Source organism: Ipomoea nil, unplaced genomic scaffold (genome assembly GCF_001879475.1).
Source record: "Ipomoea nil cultivar Tokyo-kokei standard unplaced genomic scaffold, Asagao_1.1 scaffold0642, whole genome shotgun sequence".
In the NCBI taxonomy this organism is placed as follows: domain Eukaryota; kingdom Viridiplantae; phylum Streptophyta; class Magnoliopsida; order Solanales; family Convolvulaceae; genus Ipomoea; species Ipomoea nil.
In genome coordinates, this window is record NW_017617070.1 from 5,770,265 (window position 1) to 5,791,047 (window position 20,783).

A 20,783-nucleotide genomic window follows, 5' to 3' on the forward strand; every position below is an offset into this window, starting at 1 on the left:
TTAAGTCAGAACGTGCATGTCTTGCTAAACTGCGTTGAACCCCTCCAATCCTTGCTAATAAACATTTCTTTCTTTGAAAGACATTACCGAAGATGTCCCTGTTCCACCTCGATAGAGCTTCGGCCATAATCGACTTATTTAAAGTTCTATGACTTGTTTATAGTGCTTGTTTCTGCTATAGAAACTCTTTGACATGAGATTTGGGTATACGATATTTAAATTTAGAGTCCTCATTTTTTTTTTGTATATTTATTTGCTCAGAAGGTAGATTACAGACTTTAAATCTCTAAGTCATCCTTTAGGATGGATCTTGGCGATGAATTCTTGACAAAAAATGCTCCACTTATCCGATCAATCCCCGAATGATTGCTATAACGTTACTAGGAGTCAAGTTTTTTTTTTTTTTTTACCCAAATCTAACTCAATGCAAATCACAAATCAATCACTCAAGGATTGCTATACCCCCTTTTTCACATAGTACATGATTTCAAAATAAACATTTCCCTATATGCGTTATTATTTATAGTGCGCAGTCTATTTCAATATATCACCACCACAACGTACCTCTAAAAAGGCTACAAAGAAGTCTCTGTCTCTTGATTAATTAATACCAAGAGCACATGATAGGAGACCAATACATATCCTTCGATACGCTGACTGCATACTTAATTAATGAAGATCGTTTCTCGACATCAGGGGGAGATACGAGTTCAAATTTAATAGAATGTTAAGAAATTTCATAAAATGAAAATATCTTCATTATTTAAATTCATGTACTAGTTAAACTGAACTAGAAGTTCAAAAGATAATCTATTTACGATTTTAGCAAATAATCTGCCAAACATACCTATTGATCATAATGATTATAAAAGAGTGACCAGGTTCAATATACTTTCCCCAAAATTGGACATACTCTCAGGTGCTATCTGTGGTAATGCTATGGTAGGTTGCCTATGTTCATGATTTTCCCCCAGGAAATTATTTTTTATGATAATCGATAATTGTGTGTACTTTTGCAGCTTCATCATTATGGTGTACCCTTCTCTTCTTCCATCGCCCCCGTTACCTATATGTGGCAACCTCGGAAGTTCTGTGGTCTCAACGTTAAGGTCTCTAATGAAGATGAATGTGAGAGGGAAAACAGAGTTGATGACTTTGCTTCCTCTAGGCGGCTATGGATTTTCATACATGCTTCAGCTCATAAAGAAGGGTTTGAGGCTTTACAGTCTGCCTGTATACAACAGGTAAGCTACTGAACTCTATCTTCTAAACTATTACTCTAGGTTTTCGTATGTGTATGAAAATTTGTAAAGCGCAGCACACAGTGATGTTGAAACTGACGTTGTAACACAAACGATCTGTAACGCAGTTCGGGCAAACAACCCTAATCTGCGAGGCACTTCTCAATTTGAGAACTTGCCTAAATCCACTAAAAGCTCAATATTTAAAGTACACTGTTTGGAACCTGAGATTACACAATAGAATGATCTTTCCTACCAAACTATTGAAACCTAAACACATGTACTACTTTCTAGGGGAATTTAGTATCCTATTCTCAAAGACTCTCGTACCTCACAATTAGATGTTGAATGCTTAAGGTCTACAATAAAGGACATCCCCTATTTATAGTAGTTATTTCTAACAGATTCGTGAATAACAAACTATTCCTAATCAAAATAGAACTAGAAAATCTTCAACAACAAATCCCCTTAGAACTAGTATTCTTCAATAACTATTCCTCTTAGTACTGATATTCCTTTATAGAATTGGAATTCTTTTTGCACATAACTTTGACAAAATACTTTGAGTCAACATTCTCCCCCTTTGTCAAATTTTTGGCAAACACCTTGGTCTCTGTCTTTCTCCCCCTTAGTTGATGCCACAGTGGTGTTTGATTGATGGTAGATTAATGACAGGTTAGATCACTATCCCATGTGTAGCTTTTATCAGATGATCTTTTCCCCATCATAACACATTCATGTTTTTGGTTGTAGACTTTACAATTCTTTTTGGAAAATTCTACTTTGAGTTCATCATCACACAGTTGACTTATACTGATAAGGTTTGCTTTGAGTCCTTGTACCAAAAAGACTCTTGGTAATCTGGGCAGTCCATGGACATTCAAGGTACCACTTGCGATAATCTGTCCTTTTCCTCCATCTCCAAAAGTGACATGCCCTTCATTTTTGTACTGGATATTCTCAAGATAATGTGGATTTCCTGTCATATGTCTTGAACATCCGCTGTCAAAATACCAAACACTTTGTTCTTGGCTTGTTTCTGAGGTATACGCAACAGCTTGTGTTTGATCCTTTCTTACCCATACTTTCTTGCTGTTATTTTTGCTTTGTACTGTCCAATCTCTGTTGTTTTGTCTGTAATAGAGATCATTTTGTCTTTTGAAGTAGTATGCCTTTATGTGTCCCAATTTGTGGCAGTAATAACATCTAATTCTCCTTCGGTGTTGAAAGTGATGTTGTGACACCTCAGGATTTTCAGAAGAGTGGCTTTCACTGGACGCTGGATTTGGAGATCTAGGCCTTCCATCTAGTGCCTTGATTTCTTGTAACAGTTTGGCCTCTCTGTTTTTAGATTCTAATAATTCATTTTGAGTTTCTTTGAGGCGCTTTTCTTCTCTATCTTTTTCACCTTTTAGAAACTGATTTTCTTGCATGAGCTCTAGATTCACTTTGATGATTTGTTCCCATTTAGCATACAATTGGGTATATGACTCTAGCAGTTCTTGCATATCATTTTCGTTTTCGTTGTCATTCTCATGATTTGCGGTGAATGCTACGAAATTAGTGTTGGTGTCTTCTTCACTATCTGAGTCATCGCTTAGTGTTGCCACATATGTTTTGTTCTTTCTTTTAAAATATGTTGGACATTCTGACTGGATGTGCCCAAACCCTTTGCACTCGTAGCACTGAATTCCTTCAGGTTTTAGACTCTCCCTTCCTTTTGAAATATATTGATTTTGTCCAGTTGGGAAGTTCCCTTGATTGATTGAAGCACTTTTGCTTCTAAATTTGTTGAATTTTTTGAGAACTCTGTTGAAATTCTTTGTTAGGAGAGCAATTGATTGTTCCATGGTTTCAGTATCAATTTCTGGACTCTCTTTCTGCTTTGATTGGAGCGCAATTCCTTTGTCATTATTTTTCCCTTTTTGCAATATCTCAAGCTCATATGTTTGAAGATTTCCCATTAGATCACTGAGTTTGTAGGTGTTTAGATCTTTGTTTTCTTGGATGGCTGTAACCTTTATCATAAATCTCTCAGGTAAGGAACGTAGGACCTTTTTGACGAGCCTAGGTTCAGGAATAGGTTCGCCTAGGTTAAACGCATCTCCAGCAATCCCTAAAACTCTTGCACTAAACTGTGAGATATCCTCATCTTCTTCCATTTTTAAATTCTCAAACTGTGTTTGTATCATTTGCAGCTTGGATTGCTTAACAGAAGTATTTCCTTCGTGATGATCACATAGTATATCCCATGCAATTTTAGCTATGCCAGTGGTAGCGATTAGTTTGAAAGTATCTTCACTTACCGCTCCATATATGGCATTCATTGCTTTTGAATTGTAATTATATTCTCTTCGCTCTTCTTCATTCCATTCTGCTTTAGGTTTTTGATTACCTTTATCATCAACTGGATTCTTCCATTCTTTCTCAACGGCTTCCCAAACTCCTTCTCCTTGTGCCAAAATATAGATTTTCATTCTAGCTTTCCAGTAGGAGAAATTTGTACCAAAGAGAGCAGGGGGGCTGGTGCTTGACAGTCCTTCTCTGGGAAACTCCATTAGGATCCTGCTAATAATTTAAGCAGTTTGGCTCTGATACCAATTGAAAATTTGTAAAGCGCAGCACATAGTGATGTTGAAACTGACGTTGTAACACAAACGATCTGTAACGCAGTTCGGGCAAACAACCCTAATCTGCGAGGCACTTCTCAATTTGAGAACTTGCCTAAATCCACTAAAAGCTCAATATTTAAAGTACACTGTTTGGAACCTGAGATTACACAATAGAATGATCTTTCCTACCAAACTATTGAAACCTAAACACATGTACTACTTTCTAGGGGAATTTAGTATCCTATTCTCAAAGACTCTCGTACCTCACAATTAGATGTTGAATGCTTAAGGTCTACAATAAAGGACATCCCCTATTTATAGTAGTTATTCCTAACAGATTCGTGAATAACAAACTATTCCTAATCAAAATAGAACTAGAAAATCTTCAACAACAAATCCCCTTAGAACTAGTATTCTTCAATAACTATTCCTCTTAGTACTGATATTCCTTTATAGAACTGGAATTCTTTTTGCACATAACTTTGACAAAATACTTTGAGTCAACAGTGTAATAATTGCTTCGTTAGATATTGTAATTACTTAAATGGTTATAACTGATATTCTCCATTCCTATGTTCCTTTAAAAAATGTTTGGATCGGTATACCAGTAATTTTTTTCTGTTCTTATATTTGAGTTAATTTATATTTTATGGTAGCTTTGTTTCTGCAGTATAGATCACTAGTTCTGTTGTTCTTAACCATCAGATGAATGCCAGCACCTGCACAGTTAGTTGCATCTCCCTTGATGATCGGCTTGCAAAATTAGAAGTGATAGGATCTAGGACACTTCAGGTCCTTAAAAAGGCATTACATCCTGCTACCTGGTGAGATAATTATTGACTTTGAACTTCTACTTGAGCTAAATGTCTAGATCAAAATGCTGAGTGGTATCCTTGCCTATGTAGCAGTGCAGAAAAATCATCCCTGCTCAAGAAGTGTTCTGTCACTGGCAGTGACAGTGAAAGTCAATTCGTGAAAATATTTGAGGAAGATCAGATTCCTTCTTTTGGAGTTGTTTCCCTTACCGTTGTTGATCCTCGTACTTTTACCAAGGAAGGTATTGCTAATGCTCCAGATATAAATGCTCTAGGAATGCAACCTTATAAAGAACATGAAATAAAAGGACATGGTGGTTTGGTAGAAAATCCTAAAGAGGAATGCAATTTACTTTCACGTCAATGCTTAGAATTTGAAGAAAGTTGTGAATCATCTGAGTGCATGGATTTGTGGCATGTTGACAAAGAATTAAGTCCTCCTGTATAGGAAAGTGTTCTTTGCATGGAGAGACACAATCAGCGAATGGAGTTGTTCCGGATTGGTGATAGAATTTCTGGGGCATCAAATACTCCAAATAATATGCAGCGTCCAAGATCATGTCCACTTCTGCTCATAAAAAATTACGGACATAAATCTTCTATCAGAAGGTGAATTTCCTTTACTTGTTTATCGAGTATAATACATTAATACTGTTGAAATTGAGGGATTGATAGGTCTGGCGGGTGGAGAATAACCACCACCCGTCAGCTAGGCGGAAGCAAAATATGTGATAACCAAAGAACAAAAGAATATAGAGAATATATTATAATGAAAGAGTACAATAGATTGTCTCTCTTAATGTCCATTCTATACTTCTATGGACCTCTATATATACTAAACTAGATACTAAATTAGTCCTAATAGGAATAGGAAACTACTAATAAGAATAGGAAACTAAGACAACTTTCCTATTATTTAACACTCCCCCTCAAGCTGGAACATCTGAAGTTCCAAGCTTGGATTAAAACAAGCACTCTACCTCACTCAAAATTACAAGTGAAAATTAAATGCAACTAGAGGATAACAATGCGAGATGGCTTCGGAGGGATAATGCAACCCTTGGGAATGAACACACCAGGGGCAAAGCTTGTCACGAACATCCTTGGGAATGGAGGCACCAAGGGAAAACACGAACACCATCACAACAATATAAGCACTCGAGGATTGATGACTTCAAAAGAGATTGCGCTATGTCTGACCCTTCCTTGGGAATGAAGACGAAGGCACCAAGAACGGAGCTGAACACAATCCTTGGGAATAAAGACGAAGACACCAAGGACCCTTGGGAATAAAGACGAAGACACCAAGGACGAAGCTAAACACGATCTTGGGAATGAACACACCGAGGACAGAATTGAACATGAACCTCGAGAATGAAGATGAACACACCAAGGATAGAGTTAAACATGAACAACCTCCCGATAACACAAGAGAGCGGTAGAGGCAGAAAGGGAGCAAAGAATAGCAAAGGGAGCCCATTGTAGATAAAATAGCAAATAATAGTAAATGATAGCACACCAATTGTAGATAGTCACACTCCCCCTTACTTGAAACATGGGAAATAATCAAAGGCCTTTATAGTAGTGCTAAAACTGACCATCCATGAGATAAGGCATACCGGAGATAAAGAAACAAACACGGTTATACGAAAACACAAACACCATGGGGAAATGTTCGGCAACAAACCCAAAGAAGCCTTCAAATTTCACCAAAAAGTTGAAAGAAGGGCAAAACAACTATCTGAAAAAATCTCGCCGGAGGCAGACTCACGCGCCGGCGCGTGAGGAAGGTCGCCGGCGCGTGACGGCGGCGGCGGCGCGTGAGGACGACGGCGGTGGAGGAAAGCGATGAAATTTTCCAGATAAGGTCGCAAGAGGGAGAGGAATCCATTGGTGTAGGAGGTGAGATCACAAAATCACTGGAGAAGAGGAGATCTGGCCGGAAAAGCGAAAGCACTCCCGACGACGGTGGTGGTGCGTGTGGGCGCGTGCGACGGTGAATGGCGACCGGATTTCAAGCGACGGCTCGCGACAAGGTTCCGAGTAAGCCTGTGGTGTTAGTTGCTTTGAACAACAACTAGAAGTGCGTCGGAACGAGAGAAAACAGTGGCGGCAGTGGTTACCCTCCGGTGGCGGCAACGGCGGCAGAAAGCTAGGGTTTATATTAGGGTTTTAATATTTGAAGAAAAACAGCCTAGGAAAGTAGGCTCTGATACCATGTTGAAATTGAGGGATTGATAGGTCTGGCGGGTGGAGAATAACCACCACCCGCCAATTAGGCGGAAGCAAAATATGTGATAACCAAAGAACAAGAGAATATAGAGAATATATTATAATGAAAGAGTACAATAGATTGTCTCTCTTAATGTCCATTCTATACTTCTATGGACCTCTATATATACTAAACTAGATACTAAATTAGTCCTAATATGAATAGGAAACTACTAATAAGAAAAGGAAACTAAGACAACTTTCCTATTATTCAACAAATACTATGATAGGTAGTGTGCAATATGCAATTATGCAGAACACATATCTTTTAGTTTGATGCAAGGGTTTGCATTCATGTTTGCACACTTTTAATTCTTCTCTTATGATGTTAGATTCTGTTACTCTTAATATTTGTCCTCAAGTTTCTGTTCAACTAATTTCTTAGTTCTTGTGGTTTTTTTTTTTTGAATTTAATCCTCAACAAATTGCAAATGGTGTTTGTTAACCATTTCTGGGTTCTTAGCTGATTGATTTTCATTGTGATTTAAATCATAATTTACCAAAGAACTTGAAATGATGGTCAATCATTTTTCTTTAAAAGTTTGAACTGTTCAAATACCTAATAGTCTTTAAAAATTCTTGTAGGTGGTCTATCCTTCTCCCGCTAAGTTGGGTCAAGGTCTTTTGGATTAGTCTCATCACCAATGGTGCTCATGCAATTGGTCTTAGAGAGAAGCAATGGATTGCATGTGAAGTAAGTGCACAATTTCCTTTGCCAGTGATTTTACAAGGTCTTCTGATATTCCTTTTAATTCCTCTTTCCCTTTGCAGGCTGAGTTGCCATACTTTCCTTCTGACTTTCCTGACTGCAATTCATATTCATGTTTTATGAAAATGGAAGCAGCTGCTGCTGATGAAAAGGTGGAGAGAAATCCTCCTTCCATGAGACCCTTTGGAGTTCCAATTCTACCTCCATGGAACAGTGTTCACCTTGCTCTTGACAAAAAATCATTTGTGGAAAGAAATTATCAAGCGCAATATAAAGACTTCAGTGCAAAAGAAAGGACAAAAAATAGCTTAGTGGATTACAGTGATTGTAGAACATGCAGTCCAGATGCAGATGATCATTGTCATATTCCCTTTGTGGGGTTTATAGCAAGGACATCCTACATTTTGAGTCAGTTTTTGGATAAAATCAATGGAAGTCATTTGCTTTTGTTTCCCAAATTTCCAAATAGGAAGGAGTGTATTTCTAACTTCATTAAAGACGAAAAAATGGTGAATGAGCACTCAGATAAGGTCATCTATCGTGTATATTATGGACCAAATTTGTGTTTCGTAAGAGTATTGCTGCATGCCTACAGCAAAGGCCTTTTTGAAGGAGGAGCAGTGGTTTGTGCACCTCATGTTGATGATATATTGTTGTGGACACAGAGGTAAATACATTTTGGCTTTTTAAAGATTTTTAGATGGCTCTCATTTTTAATCATTTTAAATTTTGCATTGTTATTTGCTTTAACCAATAAAAATATTTTCAACTAACTGGAGGGGCACATAAAATGAAATTCAATGCCAGTAGATGGATATGTTCCTTTACGACAGGGAATGGAAATCACCTATTAAGTGAGATAATTGACATTGAAAGTGATCCTAGAAATATGTTGATGCATAACAGTATACTCCATTAATATGGGTGTGATATATGATCTTAAATTACATTTGAAATATCTTTGCTCTGTTTATAAGAATGTGCCATGTGCCTAATTTATTTCATGGATTTATACATGATTGTATGCATATTTGAATATTTTAAAGCTTAGTGGACCTTTTGTGGAATGCAGATTCGAAAATCCTGACAGAGAACTTCAAATAACTGAATCTTTGGTGAGATCATACTTTGTGCAGCAAGATGGAAAATGGGAATGTCAACTCCCTATTGACCCTTCATCCAGAGACTCTTATAGGCTGCCAATTGGTTTTGTTACAACAGGATTTGTACAAGGAAGGTCAGTAATAAATGTATTTTTCATAAAGGAATTTTTCTGTCGCAACTTGCCAAGCATTTATGTATGTTGTATTGATTTGGATATGATGTTCGTGCAGCAAAAAAGGTGTTGCAGTGGCGCTTTGTGAGGCAATCAATCTCGCTTGTCTAAGAGAGGATCAATGGAGGGCTCCATCCATTAAGCGGAGTAAGGAAATCTATGTGCTTGTTAGGAATTTGAGGTCCAGTGCTTATAGACTTGCCATGGCTAATATAATCTTGGAACAAAGAGAAGAAGATATTGAGTACATGTAATAGTGTTTTTTCTTTTGGGGTAAGGGTAAGGAAACTAATTAAACAGGTATATTAAGCCTCAGCAAATCAATGATTATAGAAGGGAGAAAGGGGAGTGGAAAACCACTCAACCTAATGAGTCATAGAAACAGCTTCCTGTGCTTGTTCTAATGCTAATGGAGTGAAGGGAGAGTATTTTTTGATTGGCGTTTTTTTTTTTTTTTTTTTTTTTTTTTTTACATCTTTGTGGAGGGGTTTACCCCAATATTACACCGGGAAAACTAAGCCCCTCGTAAAACTGGGAAAACCTTGCTGATCATTGATTCCACACACTCTGGAGGGCTTTCAAACACATCTTGGCTAGTGCATCCGCGGCATTATTTTATTTTCTTGAAGGGCTCCCACTAATTTTTTTGAGTGTTGAGTGTATTGTTATAGTTAAGATTTTTGTTGAGCAGCCAGCAAGCTTTAAACCATCTAAGACTGACTCCCCATTGCATGCTTCTGCTTCAATAATATAATATTGCATTCTCCCAGAGATCCAATTGCCATGCACGTCTTCTTATTTATGGCAACACACCCACCCACCCACCCGTCTGTATTAAGTTTAACAAAACCATGTGGAGGTTTCTTCCATCTCAGCACCATGCCCCATATAAACCACCTTGTTATGATTTTATCAATTTTATTACAGAGCCCTCCCTGTAGCCTGTAGGTAGCCAATTTCAATTCGTTTGCATAGTGTAGCAAGGAATAGCACTTAGTGTTGCTTTGGCAAAAAAATGCATTTTGCTTTAAAGCCTTCAAGACGAGATTTGATGCGCTCCAGGATTGGTTACCATGGATTGAGGGAATGCCTTCAAGACGAGGTCAGATTTGTTATTGCCTCCATGCTGTCATAGTCTACTCCCTGGGGCTGGGAGAAGAAAATACAAGATTTCTGCAAATTCACTTTCTGACCTCAACTCTCGCAAAAGACTCCTAGGCGAAGAATAATAGATGCTGCGATAACACTGGCCCTCTGCCCATGCGTATCCCCTTCCATTTGCCTTCCGAGACTTGTTTAACGATGAGGTGGCCGAGCCTAAATCCTAAACCCCCTGCTAGGACTGAACCATTCTGTTCGCTCTCCATTCCAAAGAATCCTGAGTTTGGATCCTGGCCTCAATGCAGTTCATTATATTCCGGCACCAACCCAGCTAATTTTAAAGTTTCCCGTATGAAACTCCATGATAACCTGTCATATGCTTTCTCTAAATCTATTTTCATCGCCATATACATACCCCTTCCGGCCTTTAATTTCTTTGTTCTCATCGCCTCTTGGTAAGCGATGATATTATCAGATATATATGTTTGACACCCCGGGATGAAGCTGTATTAATAGGGCCCAATCAAACTTAAGACGATTTGTCGTGGTTTTGGCGAGCAGCCAGCTTATATCCGCAAATTATCAATAGTTATGCTGTGCAACCGAATGCACCATGCGCATGGTGCATACGATGCAAAATGACGTCGTTTTGACTAAAAACGCGCGTCCCACTTAAAAAAAAAAAAAAAAAAATCAGGTTCGATTCTCGACAATAACATTATTTTAGATATATAGTTATGAATTTCTGGATATATAGTTATGAATTTATAGATATTTAGTTCATTCATTGTGTATATTTAGTTCATTCATTGTAGATACTTACTTCATTCATTCACTGTGGATATATAGTTATAAATTTATGGATATATATAGTTATGAATTTCTGGATATTTAGTTCATTCATTCACTGTGGATATATAGTTATGAATTTGTGGATATATAAAAATGTTATTGCCGGGAATCGAACTTGATTTCTTCTTTAAGTGAGACGCGCATTTTTAAACCAAAACGACGTCATTTTGCATCGAATACACCATGCGCATGGTGCATTCGGTTGCACAGCATAATTTGCGGCAAATTATGCTGTGGACTCGTGTCCACAATAAGTCCAAAACGACGTCGTTTTAAGGGAAAATGCGACCTTCCAGTTAAAAAGAAAAAATTGATTTTGTCTCGCCGTTAACGGCGTTATTCGTTTGTGGCATTATGAATATACAATTATGGAATTATAAATGTACAGTTATGCAATTATGAATGTAAGTTATGAAATTATGAATACAGAGCTCTGACATTATGAACTTACAATTATGAACATATAGTGATAAAATTATGAACATAGAGCTTTAAAATTGTGAACATAGAGTTTCGAAAATTATGAATTTACAGTTATTGGATTATGAATGTACAGTTACAGAATTATGAATGTACAATTATGCAATTATGAATGTACAGTTATGAAGTTATGAACACAGAGCTCTGACATTATGAACTTACAATTATGAACATATACTCCTATAACACAGTGGTCTGAATTTTTTTTTTTTTTTTAAAAAAAAAAAAAAAAAAAGTGAAAGAGAACAGTGCCACAATCAACAAAGTTAGGGATTAGTCTTTATTCTTTATTTTGGAGTCGAAATAGACGGTCTAAATAACATGTAATCATGACAATTAGAAAAACTATGACACATCAGTTACTATTCTAAATAGGTGGTCATATAATTAAATTTTAATAATGAGAATATTAATTTTTTAGACTAAAAATTAGTTTAAATTGTCTATTACTAATCAGCTCAAACTAATACGGTTAGAATAAGGGATTTATATCATAGCTATCAGTCTAAATTGTCTATTATTGATTGGCTCAAACTAATACTGCAGGATAGGGGGTTTATATCATAGCTTGAATCACCAATACGTACTCAGAGTGAACAAGTTTAGGGGAAAAGAGAAATTGCATCATAGAGTTTTTATAAGAAATAGTCTCAAACTTAAGGTTTTCTACTATCGTGGGAAATATCAAGTACAAACTGCCAATTCAAAAGAAATTCTTATCTTTTGCAGCGCCATTTGAAGGAGGCAGTTGACAAGTCCTTGCTACGTACTGCAGTGCTTCCCATCAATTTTACGAGTGAATGAGAATTGGCAAAGATCTTGCGATTGGTGCAATCCCATTTTTAGTCCCATCTAATACATTATTTATCTATCTCCCTCTTGTTTGGCGTGTGTTGTAAGACTTGCAACTAGGACACTTCTGAGCAAAGATATGAAATTGAACTTCTGAGCTGGTTCCACAGTCATTGCAAAGAATCCAAACCTTAAAGATGATACTGGTGTTAGTTAGCATTCGTTACAAAATTAACTAACTTACAATATAGAAAAACAGAACAGTAATGATATGGAGACGGGTTAAGACAAGAAAATAGTAATCACCTTCTCGTTCCGGTAAGATTCTGGCATAGGTGCTGCAGCAATCTCGGCGTCAAATTTCTCCCACACTTTTGACATATCGCATACTGATTTTGAACAAATGGGGCAAGTGTATCTGTTGCACAATGATGGGATAAGTTAAACTATATGCTACCAATGAAAATGCAATACATTATAGATAGACCATAACTTACTGGTAGTGCTCCTGCATCTCCTTTAAGCAGTTCCTGTGAAGAGTGTGGCCACAACGCAAGACCGTAACATCATTTCTTGACTCGAACAGATACTGTCAATTAATATTTTAATTCAGGTTTGAAGAAGAAAGGAAGAAACTGATCTGATTTAATATATCAAATCACAAATCACCTAGGGGGAGAGATAATTCGCTACTTTTCATACCTCAAAACAAATAGGGCAGTCATGGTGCATTGCTCCTTCAATACAAGGATGGCTATTCTTCAAAATGATTGAATAGCAACATCCTGGATCATACATGCATTTCAGTGTAAGATAACATCATGTTATGTTTTATTCTATCATATCACTGCCAAAGGTGATTGAAAGTTGGGAAGAAACTAATACTCACCACATTTAGAGCAGTGGAAGAAATTTTCCTCTCCGCCAATTCTGTAGACAAGAACAAGTATGAGCATAAGTTTCTCAACGAACATGATGCTGCATATGAAAAATGAATTTTATGAAGTAGTCAAATACTAATTAAATGGAGAAGAGATGAAAGAGAATCTTTTATTTATTATATTAATTTGAAAATGGAGATTAATGCTTAAAAAGCACAAGTATACCGACAAATGCCACATCCACCACAATGATACTGTCTTTTAGATGTCTGCATTTTGAAAAAAGAATAGCAATCAGTTGGCATCTTTTCGTAAGGTAATAAAATATACAGAACATTGATTAGGTTTACTATTAAGATCCTGACTTACGTCATCATCAAATAGCTTGCATGTTTCACAAAAATATCTCCCCATGCAAACACCACAGTTGATGCAAACTTGTTGAGCCTGGTAACAATATAATCACTTCATCAGAAACGAGATTGGGTTGAAGCAAGAGCAGAAAAAGAGTGTCAGAGAGAGCGAGTTCCCTTGAGATGATGGATCAAGGAACCATTCTCAATCAAGTAACTCCATATGAAATAATTCCAGTTTTGCTCACTCAATTATAGAGACATTTCCACTTTTAGTCATCAATTAATCAATCTTTTTGAATTTAGTCCTTCAAATTTTTGAATTGACCAAGTCTAGTCCAAAGTGTGGACCTGATATGGTTGATTTTTAGCAAGTCAAAAAATAATAAATTTGGTAAAATTAATAGTAGTCAAGGATTAAAGAGTGAAATGTCGCATTTGTCGGTATACTTGTGCATTTGTTGGTATATTTGGTAAAATTTGTCGAATTTAGCTTCTTGTTTTTGCATGCGTGAGAGTTTTGTCGGTGTTTCTTGTTGTTCACATCCATACGAATTTTACTCAGAAGAGTTACAGGTGCTGTTTGTTGTTCACATGCATAAAAATTTCAGTTGTAGTCCTAAAGAACTAAGTTGCAAAAGCAAATCATAAGAGAATGTTCAGATTCTTTGTTATAGCTGTTCAACAAAAAGTAAGAACAAATACTGATCACTTTGTCTAGGGCATCTAAACTTTGTCACACCAAAATGAATGTAAGTAACCTCTACAGAAGCTGAGAACAGTGCAAATTCTTATATCAGAAAAACATAAGAACTAGTTAATGCTTTCATCTCAAAAAAGTTAAGGCCATCATATATGTATTTAACATCAGAATAGGCTACTCAAAGGCAGTTTGAATGAAGCTTGCAACCTCCCCCATTTTGTCCTTCAAAGCTTGTTTCATCGAAGCTGTCCTCTGAACCTCAATAGTCTCCGCTTCTAGTTGGGTACTTAAAGCAGCTTTCTTAAGCGTCATATTCAAAATATCATTATTTAAGGTACCCAACTGATCTTGACTGGTTTTAATATCTGCATCTAGTTGGTGTAGTTGAACAATCAGGTCATTATACAGCCGTCCTTCCGCTAAAACGGTTTGCTCTAACTCCTGAAGATGGCGCCGTAACACAGCAGAATCCTGCGTATTAGCCATGAGGTAACTGCAAAAGACGCAAATAATGAAAACGAAATCCTTTAGGATGGACCTTGGCGATGAATTCTTAAAATGGTCCACTTATCCGATCAAGCTATAACGTTACTAGGAGTCAAGTTTTTTTTTTTACCCAAATCAGTATTGCTATACCCCTTTTTCACATAGATACAATAACTTCACACAATTATAAATCACATAAATCAAATCAGGATATGGATGGGTAAACAGATAAAGACACTAAAACTTGGTAAAATTTACCAAATAGGACCAGTTATCGGATCAACTTTTCTGTAAGTAAAAAAAATCACTTAAATTCATATGAATAAAGACCATTAAAAAAGTGTAACTGTTGGAATAAAAAAAAATGTATTACAGCCTACAGCCCTGGAAAAAAAAAATCAAGAGTCCCAAAAATGGATTGACCTTCGAAATTGTTGCCAAAGTTAGACATCATTTACTCTAACATTGACATCATTAATCCAGCTTGGAACTTGATTTTTAAAAAAATGATTATTCATCTGCTAAGATATTTAAAGAAATGTGGCATCAGAATTAATGATTCTTCATCTGCGTAAAAACTGCATGAACTTATGCTCATTTTGACTGTAAACAAGGATTTTTGGGGCACCTATTTCAAATTTCAAATAGGGATAAAAATTACAGATCATTTACATAAAAATTGTATTAACATATGCATATTTGGACTGTAAACAAAATTTTATGTTGCACCTATTTGAAATAACTATGATAAATCTAAAAAAACAGTAACCGATGAGAAAACATGGGGAACATCATTATTAAATGAGAAAAAATAATGAGTTAAGTCCTCCTGTAGAGGAAAGTGTTCTTTGCAGGGAGAGACACAATCAGCGAATAAAAAAGTGTTCTTTGTATTAACTACCTCAAATCCTGACGGACGAAGACCGGTGATTGCGATCGAGGACGACGAGCGAAGACGGAGCGAAGACGGATGACTGAAGGAGCGATCAAGGACGACGAGCGAAGACGATGATGGAGCGACCTGGCTGATTATCAGAATTTAAAGTTCAAGATTTAATACTTAATTATCAGAATCGAAATTTCAAATACACAAATAAGGAAAACGAAATCCTCACTACCTCAAATTCTGACGGACGAAGACCGGTGAGTCGATCGAGGACGACGAGCGAAGACGAATGACTGAAGGAGCGATCAAGGACGACGAGCGAAGACGATGATGGAGCGACCTGGCTGATTATCAGAATTTAAAGTTCACGAAATTTAATACTTAATTATCAGAATCGAAATTTCAAATATACAAATAATGAAAACGAAATCCTCACTACCTCAAACGGACGAAGACCGGTGATTCGATCGAGGACGACGAGCGAAGACGGAGGAAGGAGCAGCGAAGACGGATGACTGATTTAGGAGCGATTGAGGACGACGAGCGAAACGGATGAAGACGGATGAAAGAGCCGCTGGATCTTCGACCGGTGAGAGAGTCGAAGATCCTTTGTAGAGAGAATATAGGAGAGAGAGAATGGATTAACTGTTCTTGAAATAATATCAAGGCTCACGGCCGCGTGCACGTCTAATAATTATTATTATTACTCCGTATTAGAATTATTAATAATTTCACTTTTGGTCTCCGACTTTTGATGTTCTATCACTTTTGGTGCACAACTTTATAATTTTTTAATTTTGGTGCCTAATGGAATTTTGTTCTTCGAGTGGATTTAGGAATTAAGAGTGAATTTGATGTCCGAAGTCGCGTATACAAGGAAGAAATACGAAGAATTATACATTAGACAGATGAAATAACTAATTTACTATTTCATTTAAAGTCCAATTTTCCGTAATCTCACGAAAGGACCTCAATTGGAAAGAAATTGAAAGTCAAGGGACGTAAAATGTCCAAATTAAAAGTCGAGAATTAATTTTGGAAAATTAATATAGTCGGAGGACCATTGCAGGAATTAACTTAAAAAATAATCATGCTTTTAGAGGAATAAATTCAAGTATACAAGGTGTTAGAAAACAATCATGCTTTTAGAAGAATAAATTCAAGTATACAAGTTGCCTGTTTTGAAATATTCCTAAATTTAAAGATTTTCATTTGACTGCATCATAATAGACAGATTAGAAGTCAAGTTGTAGTTTTTGAATCTCATACTTGATAGACACATGCAATTAATTTACTGAAGAACCTAATTTGAAAGGTAAACTTACTTTTTGAATCTTCTAGATCCCACACCTTTATTAACCTGGATGAAGATCCAGCAGTTACTAAAATCTCAGCTGAATCAAAAGTTATAGACTCTACGGAACTTGTGTGGCCAGATAGGGCCTGCACAGTTTACAAAAACAATAACATTTAGTTACCCAGTTTACAAAGACAATAACATTTTGTTACACAGGTCCAATAAAGAACGGAAATGGAAAACAAAAAAAAAAATAAAATAAAGAATAAAAGACTGAAAGTTGAAACAAGGAAAACTGAAAATCAGTTATAAAAAACAACCAAATGTTAGTTCCTGGATATATATCTCAACATCATTATTTAATGAGAAAAAAAATATGGTTTATTAGGCAGGAATCAGATAATGTAATTACATCATTATTTAATGTAATTGCTGAATCAGATAACAGCAGGAATAAATGTATTTGTCCTAACTGAAATTTAACTTCAATTAAAAATAAAACAAAAGTAAGAGATGCTGAAATTTTATAAAGGAACAAAGTAAAGTCCTTCATGAATTTATATCGTTAGTGACTTAGACAATTTAGGTAATGCAAGTGTAAAATTGTGTAACCCAATTTAACTGAATTGAGTCAAAATTGTTATCATAATGTATTTACCTTTATCAATTTTGTCTTAGATTTTGGGATTTTTGGAGAGGAACTTTTCGACTTCGTGATTGCTCTATATGTACACCGTCAAATCTTTGGAATGGCTTTCAACTCTTATTTTTCTTCCTTCACTCTCAGGTGTACATAGATCTGTAGATAAAGAGTTAGGGTTTTTATTTAATTAAAGTTAGGTATTTATTTAATTAAAGAGTAATTGAAACTTACCAGGTGATGTAGACAGCCTATGTATAGCTATGGATGTTGAGTTTTCTCTTTCGATGCAACTTATGTTGAAGACGGTACGAAGGACTGCAATAATTGGTTTACGATGATTATTTTAGCTAATTAGGTGCGAATTGGAGTTAAATTTGGTGTTAGATATTACAGGGTAAAGTGAGCTTTTGGTTTTTGATGGATTTGTATCCATTTCTATGTACGGAGTGGTCGTCTATGGCTTTGCGAGGAAGACGACCACGAAGGGCAGAAATGGGGAAGAAGACTGGGTTGAACCGATGGATTACGGAGTGAGGTGCTCTTTTGATTTTCTATGGCTTCGTCTCCATTTCTGTGGAGTGTGGATGGATTGTCGGTTTAGGGAAGAAGACGAAGTGCAGAAATTGGGATGAAATGGGTTAGCGCATAAATGGGGAAGATATTAATTAATATTAATTTAATATTTATATTAATTAATAATAATATTATATTATTATTATTATTATTAAGACATTTCAGTTAGTATTTTTTGTATTATTATTATTATCATTATTATAAACATTATAATTATAAATTATAATTATAGTGAAAATTTATTAGTATATTACATAAATACAATTATATTATATTAAAAATAGTAAATCATATTTTAATTATAATAATTTTTTTGTAAATAGTTAATTGTACTAATTATATAAATTAGTTCAATAAATAGTTGGTAAAAGTATAAATGTTTTGATAAATAAATTAGTATAATATTTTTAATATATCTTGGAAAATAAAATTGCATAATACTTGATATTAAATATATGTATATAATATTATAAATATATGTAAATGGTACCCGGGTTGGACTTCCATTTGGAAGGTTGTAAGTTCGAGCCTCAGTGGAGGCGTTATTAGCTCTTTGTGTTTCAGTAGGTTGAGAAAGTATATGAACAGATACTACAATGTAATAGAGCTAGTAGCATTCAAAAAAAAAATATGTAAATGTTTTATATCAACAACTAATCAATAATTTGTAAATTTATAATACTTCGTATTCCACTGTGAATTGATATGGTAATTCATGTCAATTCTTTTAAAAAATTATTAAATTATTAAACATATATAAAATTCCATTTTTATCATATAAATTTCAATTTATTTCTTAAAAAAAAAAAGATATTTTGTTCTATATAAAACTTCCCGATAATATTACTAATAAGTGGTTTGTGCATCACACAGGTGTCATTCTAGGGTTTAGGAACGAAGCAACATACAGGAAAGGAGATAGTTGCGCATCTTGGAGCGAAAAAATGAGGAAGGCAAAGCATTTTGCGCCTTTTCTACTTAGGTTTAGGGACAGACATATGGGATGAGGTTTAATCCCAACTGTGGTTGTGCTTAATATAAAGTTTAAATTATGTATATGTTTATCAAGACTATGTGGTCTAATGGTACCCGGGTTGGACTTTCATTTGAAAGATTGTGGAGGCGGAAAGTATATGAATAGATATTAGTATATTACAATTACAATGTAATGTAGTCGCATTATTAAAGTAGTATATTTGGTTATTAAATATTATAAAATAACATTGTTGTAATGGGTTGGAAATTATAAAAATTGATGTATAAATATACAGGGAATATTCTTTTTTTATGTAAAATATAGTGCAGAGGGTTAGGAGAAAACATTTTATATGTAGTTTTATTGGGTTCGGGTTATTGATTGCATTATTGAGTTAGTATTGGACCAGATTATTTAGAAAAAAAATGAAATAAATAAATTTTGGGTCCAATAATTTATTATATTAAGTAGTATATTTGTATATTAAATATTATAAAATAACATTTATATATTGCTTTGTTTTTATATTTTGTAATTTTTAATATACATACATACATATACATATACATATACATATACATATATATATATATATATATATATATATATATATATATATATATATATATATAATTTCTATTTATTGGTTAAGTTTTTTATAAATTGAAAAATAATATGAATTAAATTCTTATATTTTTTATACTCCGTACTATATTTAGTATTATTGTACTAAATTCATATAATTTTAAAATTATATTTAGAATTTTTTCTATATCCCTGTTTTTGAGATGGTCATTTTTAATTATGGTCAAATGTATGTAGCAGTCTGATGCGTAAATAATTTAAGGGGATAAAAAATTTTATTTGTGGGAGTAATGTATCATCTGTGAGTCTAACTAAAAAGGCGGTATACAAAAAAAATTTCAATAATGCGTAATACATTTTCAATGTTAGTCATTATTTAATAATTAATTTATATACTATTATACTTTTTTTTTTTTACAGTTAATCTTTATACTATATTATTTGACCGTGCATCGCACGAGTGCAAATACTAGTTACTCTATTAAATGCAAAACTCAGCAGCACATAACTACAACAAAAATCTAGGAAGTTAACCAAACAAACACAACTTGATTTGCATTTAGAATCACAGAGAACCGCTATTTAAAATAAATAAAAACAAAATACAAAAAAAGAAGTTAACCTAACAAGCAGCATGAAAATAACAGAAATTAACTTAAGAAACATGCATTATGCATAGGTTTCCAACTTGATTTGAACACATCTTTTTATTTAGTTCAAATTATATATATATATATATATATATATATATATATATATATATATATATATAATATGCGCATATGTCAAGCAACTTGTACTAAGAATTCTAAGATGCAGTTCATCCCTCCTTTCTTCCAAAAAAATAAAAAATCCTAAGATTGGCATATAGTGACTCTAACATATGGGAGGTCATGAGATGTCCTATTATCACCTACAAGTGCACCAACCAATCAATGCGTGTCATGTGTCATACTTTTACCTATAAGTACATGTAATTTTGCTTTTACTTTTACCTACAAGTGCACCTACTTTGCCTTTACTTTCACCTACAAGTGCATCTACTCTCATATACAAGTGCATGTAATTTTGCCTTTACTTTCACATACAAGTGCATATAATTTTGCATTGTTAACATTGATCAGGTGCACATATTTTCACTTATAAGTGCACCTACTTTCACCTAGGTGCACCTAGTTATAACTATATGTGCACTTAAATTTGGACACTCTAATTGGTTCACATTTTTGCATCGGGACGCGCCATTCGCAC

At 34.8% G+C, this 20,783-nt stretch overlaps 2 protein-coding genes and 1 long non-coding RNA gene across 10 annotated transcripts; 1 reads left to right on the forward strand and 2 right to left on the reverse strand.

Annotated features, from left to right (window-relative positions):
* The first annotated feature begins 911 nt into the window (after positions 1–911).
* On the forward strand, positions 912–9,183 carry LOC109174617. 6 transcript variants are annotated; one of them, XM_019323860.1, is made up of 7 exons: positions 1,131–1,244; positions 4,559–4,677; positions 4,759–5,277; positions 7,525–7,633; positions 7,711–8,315; positions 8,721–8,885; positions 8,983–9,183. In XM_019323860.1, the coding sequence occupies exons 3-7, from the start codon at positions 5,132–5,134 to the stop codon at positions 9,176–9,178; spliced, it is 1,221 nt and encodes a 406-aa protein (XP_019179405.1). In that variant the 5' UTR covers positions 1,131–1,244; positions 4,559–4,677; positions 4,759–5,131; the 3' UTR covers positions 9,179–9,183. The 6 variants fall into 6 exon arrangements, with proteins under 6 accessions (XP_019179404.1, XP_019179405.1, XP_019179407.1 ...); XM_019323862.1 differs by having other exon boundaries at positions 4,762–5,277; XM_019323863.1 differs by having other exon boundaries at positions 1,155–1,244; positions 4,524–4,677.
* A 2,813-nt stretch (positions 9,184–11,996) lies between these two features.
* LOC109174499 (E3 ubiquitin-protein ligase MIEL1-like) lies at positions 11,997–13,549 on the reverse strand. Of its 2 annotated transcripts, none has more exons than XM_019323734.1 (7): positions 13,400–13,549; positions 13,256–13,299; positions 13,039–13,079; positions 12,852–12,934; positions 12,647–12,726; positions 12,456–12,567; positions 11,997–12,339 (listed from the first exon to the last, which is right to left on the reverse strand). In XM_019323734.1, exons 1-7 carry the CDS (start codon positions 13,442–13,444, stop codon positions 12,226–12,228), a joined length of 519 nt encoding a protein of 172 aa, XP_019179279.1. In that variant the 5' UTR covers positions 13,445–13,549; the 3' UTR covers positions 11,997–12,225. The 2 variants fall into 2 exon arrangements, with proteins under 2 accessions (XP_019179279.1, XP_019179278.1); XM_019323733.1 differs by having other exon boundaries at positions 12,647–12,738; positions 13,400–13,539.
* Positions 13,550–14,004: 455 nt separating this feature from the next.
* Positions 14,005–18,026, reverse strand: LOC109174367. Of its 2 annotated transcripts, none has more exons than XR_002053070.1 (7): positions 17,630–18,026; positions 17,414–17,554; positions 16,784–16,901; positions 15,898–16,065; positions 15,691–15,802; positions 15,474–15,597; positions 14,005–14,579 (listed from the first exon to the last, which is right to left on the reverse strand). It is a non-coding gene; the product is annotated as an uncharacterized LOC109174367 (long non-coding RNA). The 2 variants fall into 2 exon arrangements; XR_002053071.1 differs by having other exon boundaries at positions 15,898–16,145.
* Between the last annotated feature and the right edge of the window lie 2,757 nt (positions 18,027–20,783).

Excerpts from the sequence above, each read along its gene's own strand:
- LOC109174617 (XM_019323859.1), top strand. Across the intron at positions 7,634-7,710 it reads AGCAATGGATTGCATGTGAA|GCTGAGTTGCCATACTTTCC; the intron begins GTAAGTGCACAA and ends TTCCCTTTGCAG. Across the intron at positions 8,886-8,982 it reads ACAGGATTTGTACAAGGAAG|CAAAAAAGGTGTTGCAGTGG; the intron begins GTCAGTAATAAA and ends ATGTTCGTGCAG.
- LOC109174499 (XM_019323733.1), bottom strand. The coding sequence starts at position 13,444 with ATGGGGAGATATTTTTGTGAAACATGCAAGCTATTTGATGATGAC. Across the intron at positions 13,080-13,255 it reads GGTGGATGTGGCATTTGTCG|AATTGGCGGAGAGGAAAATT; the intron begins GTATACTTGTGC and ends TCTTGTCTACAG. Across the intron at positions 12,568-12,646 it reads GAGATGCAGGAGCACTACCA|ATACACTTGCCCCATTTGTT; the intron begins GTAAGTTATGGT and ends ATTGTGCAACAG.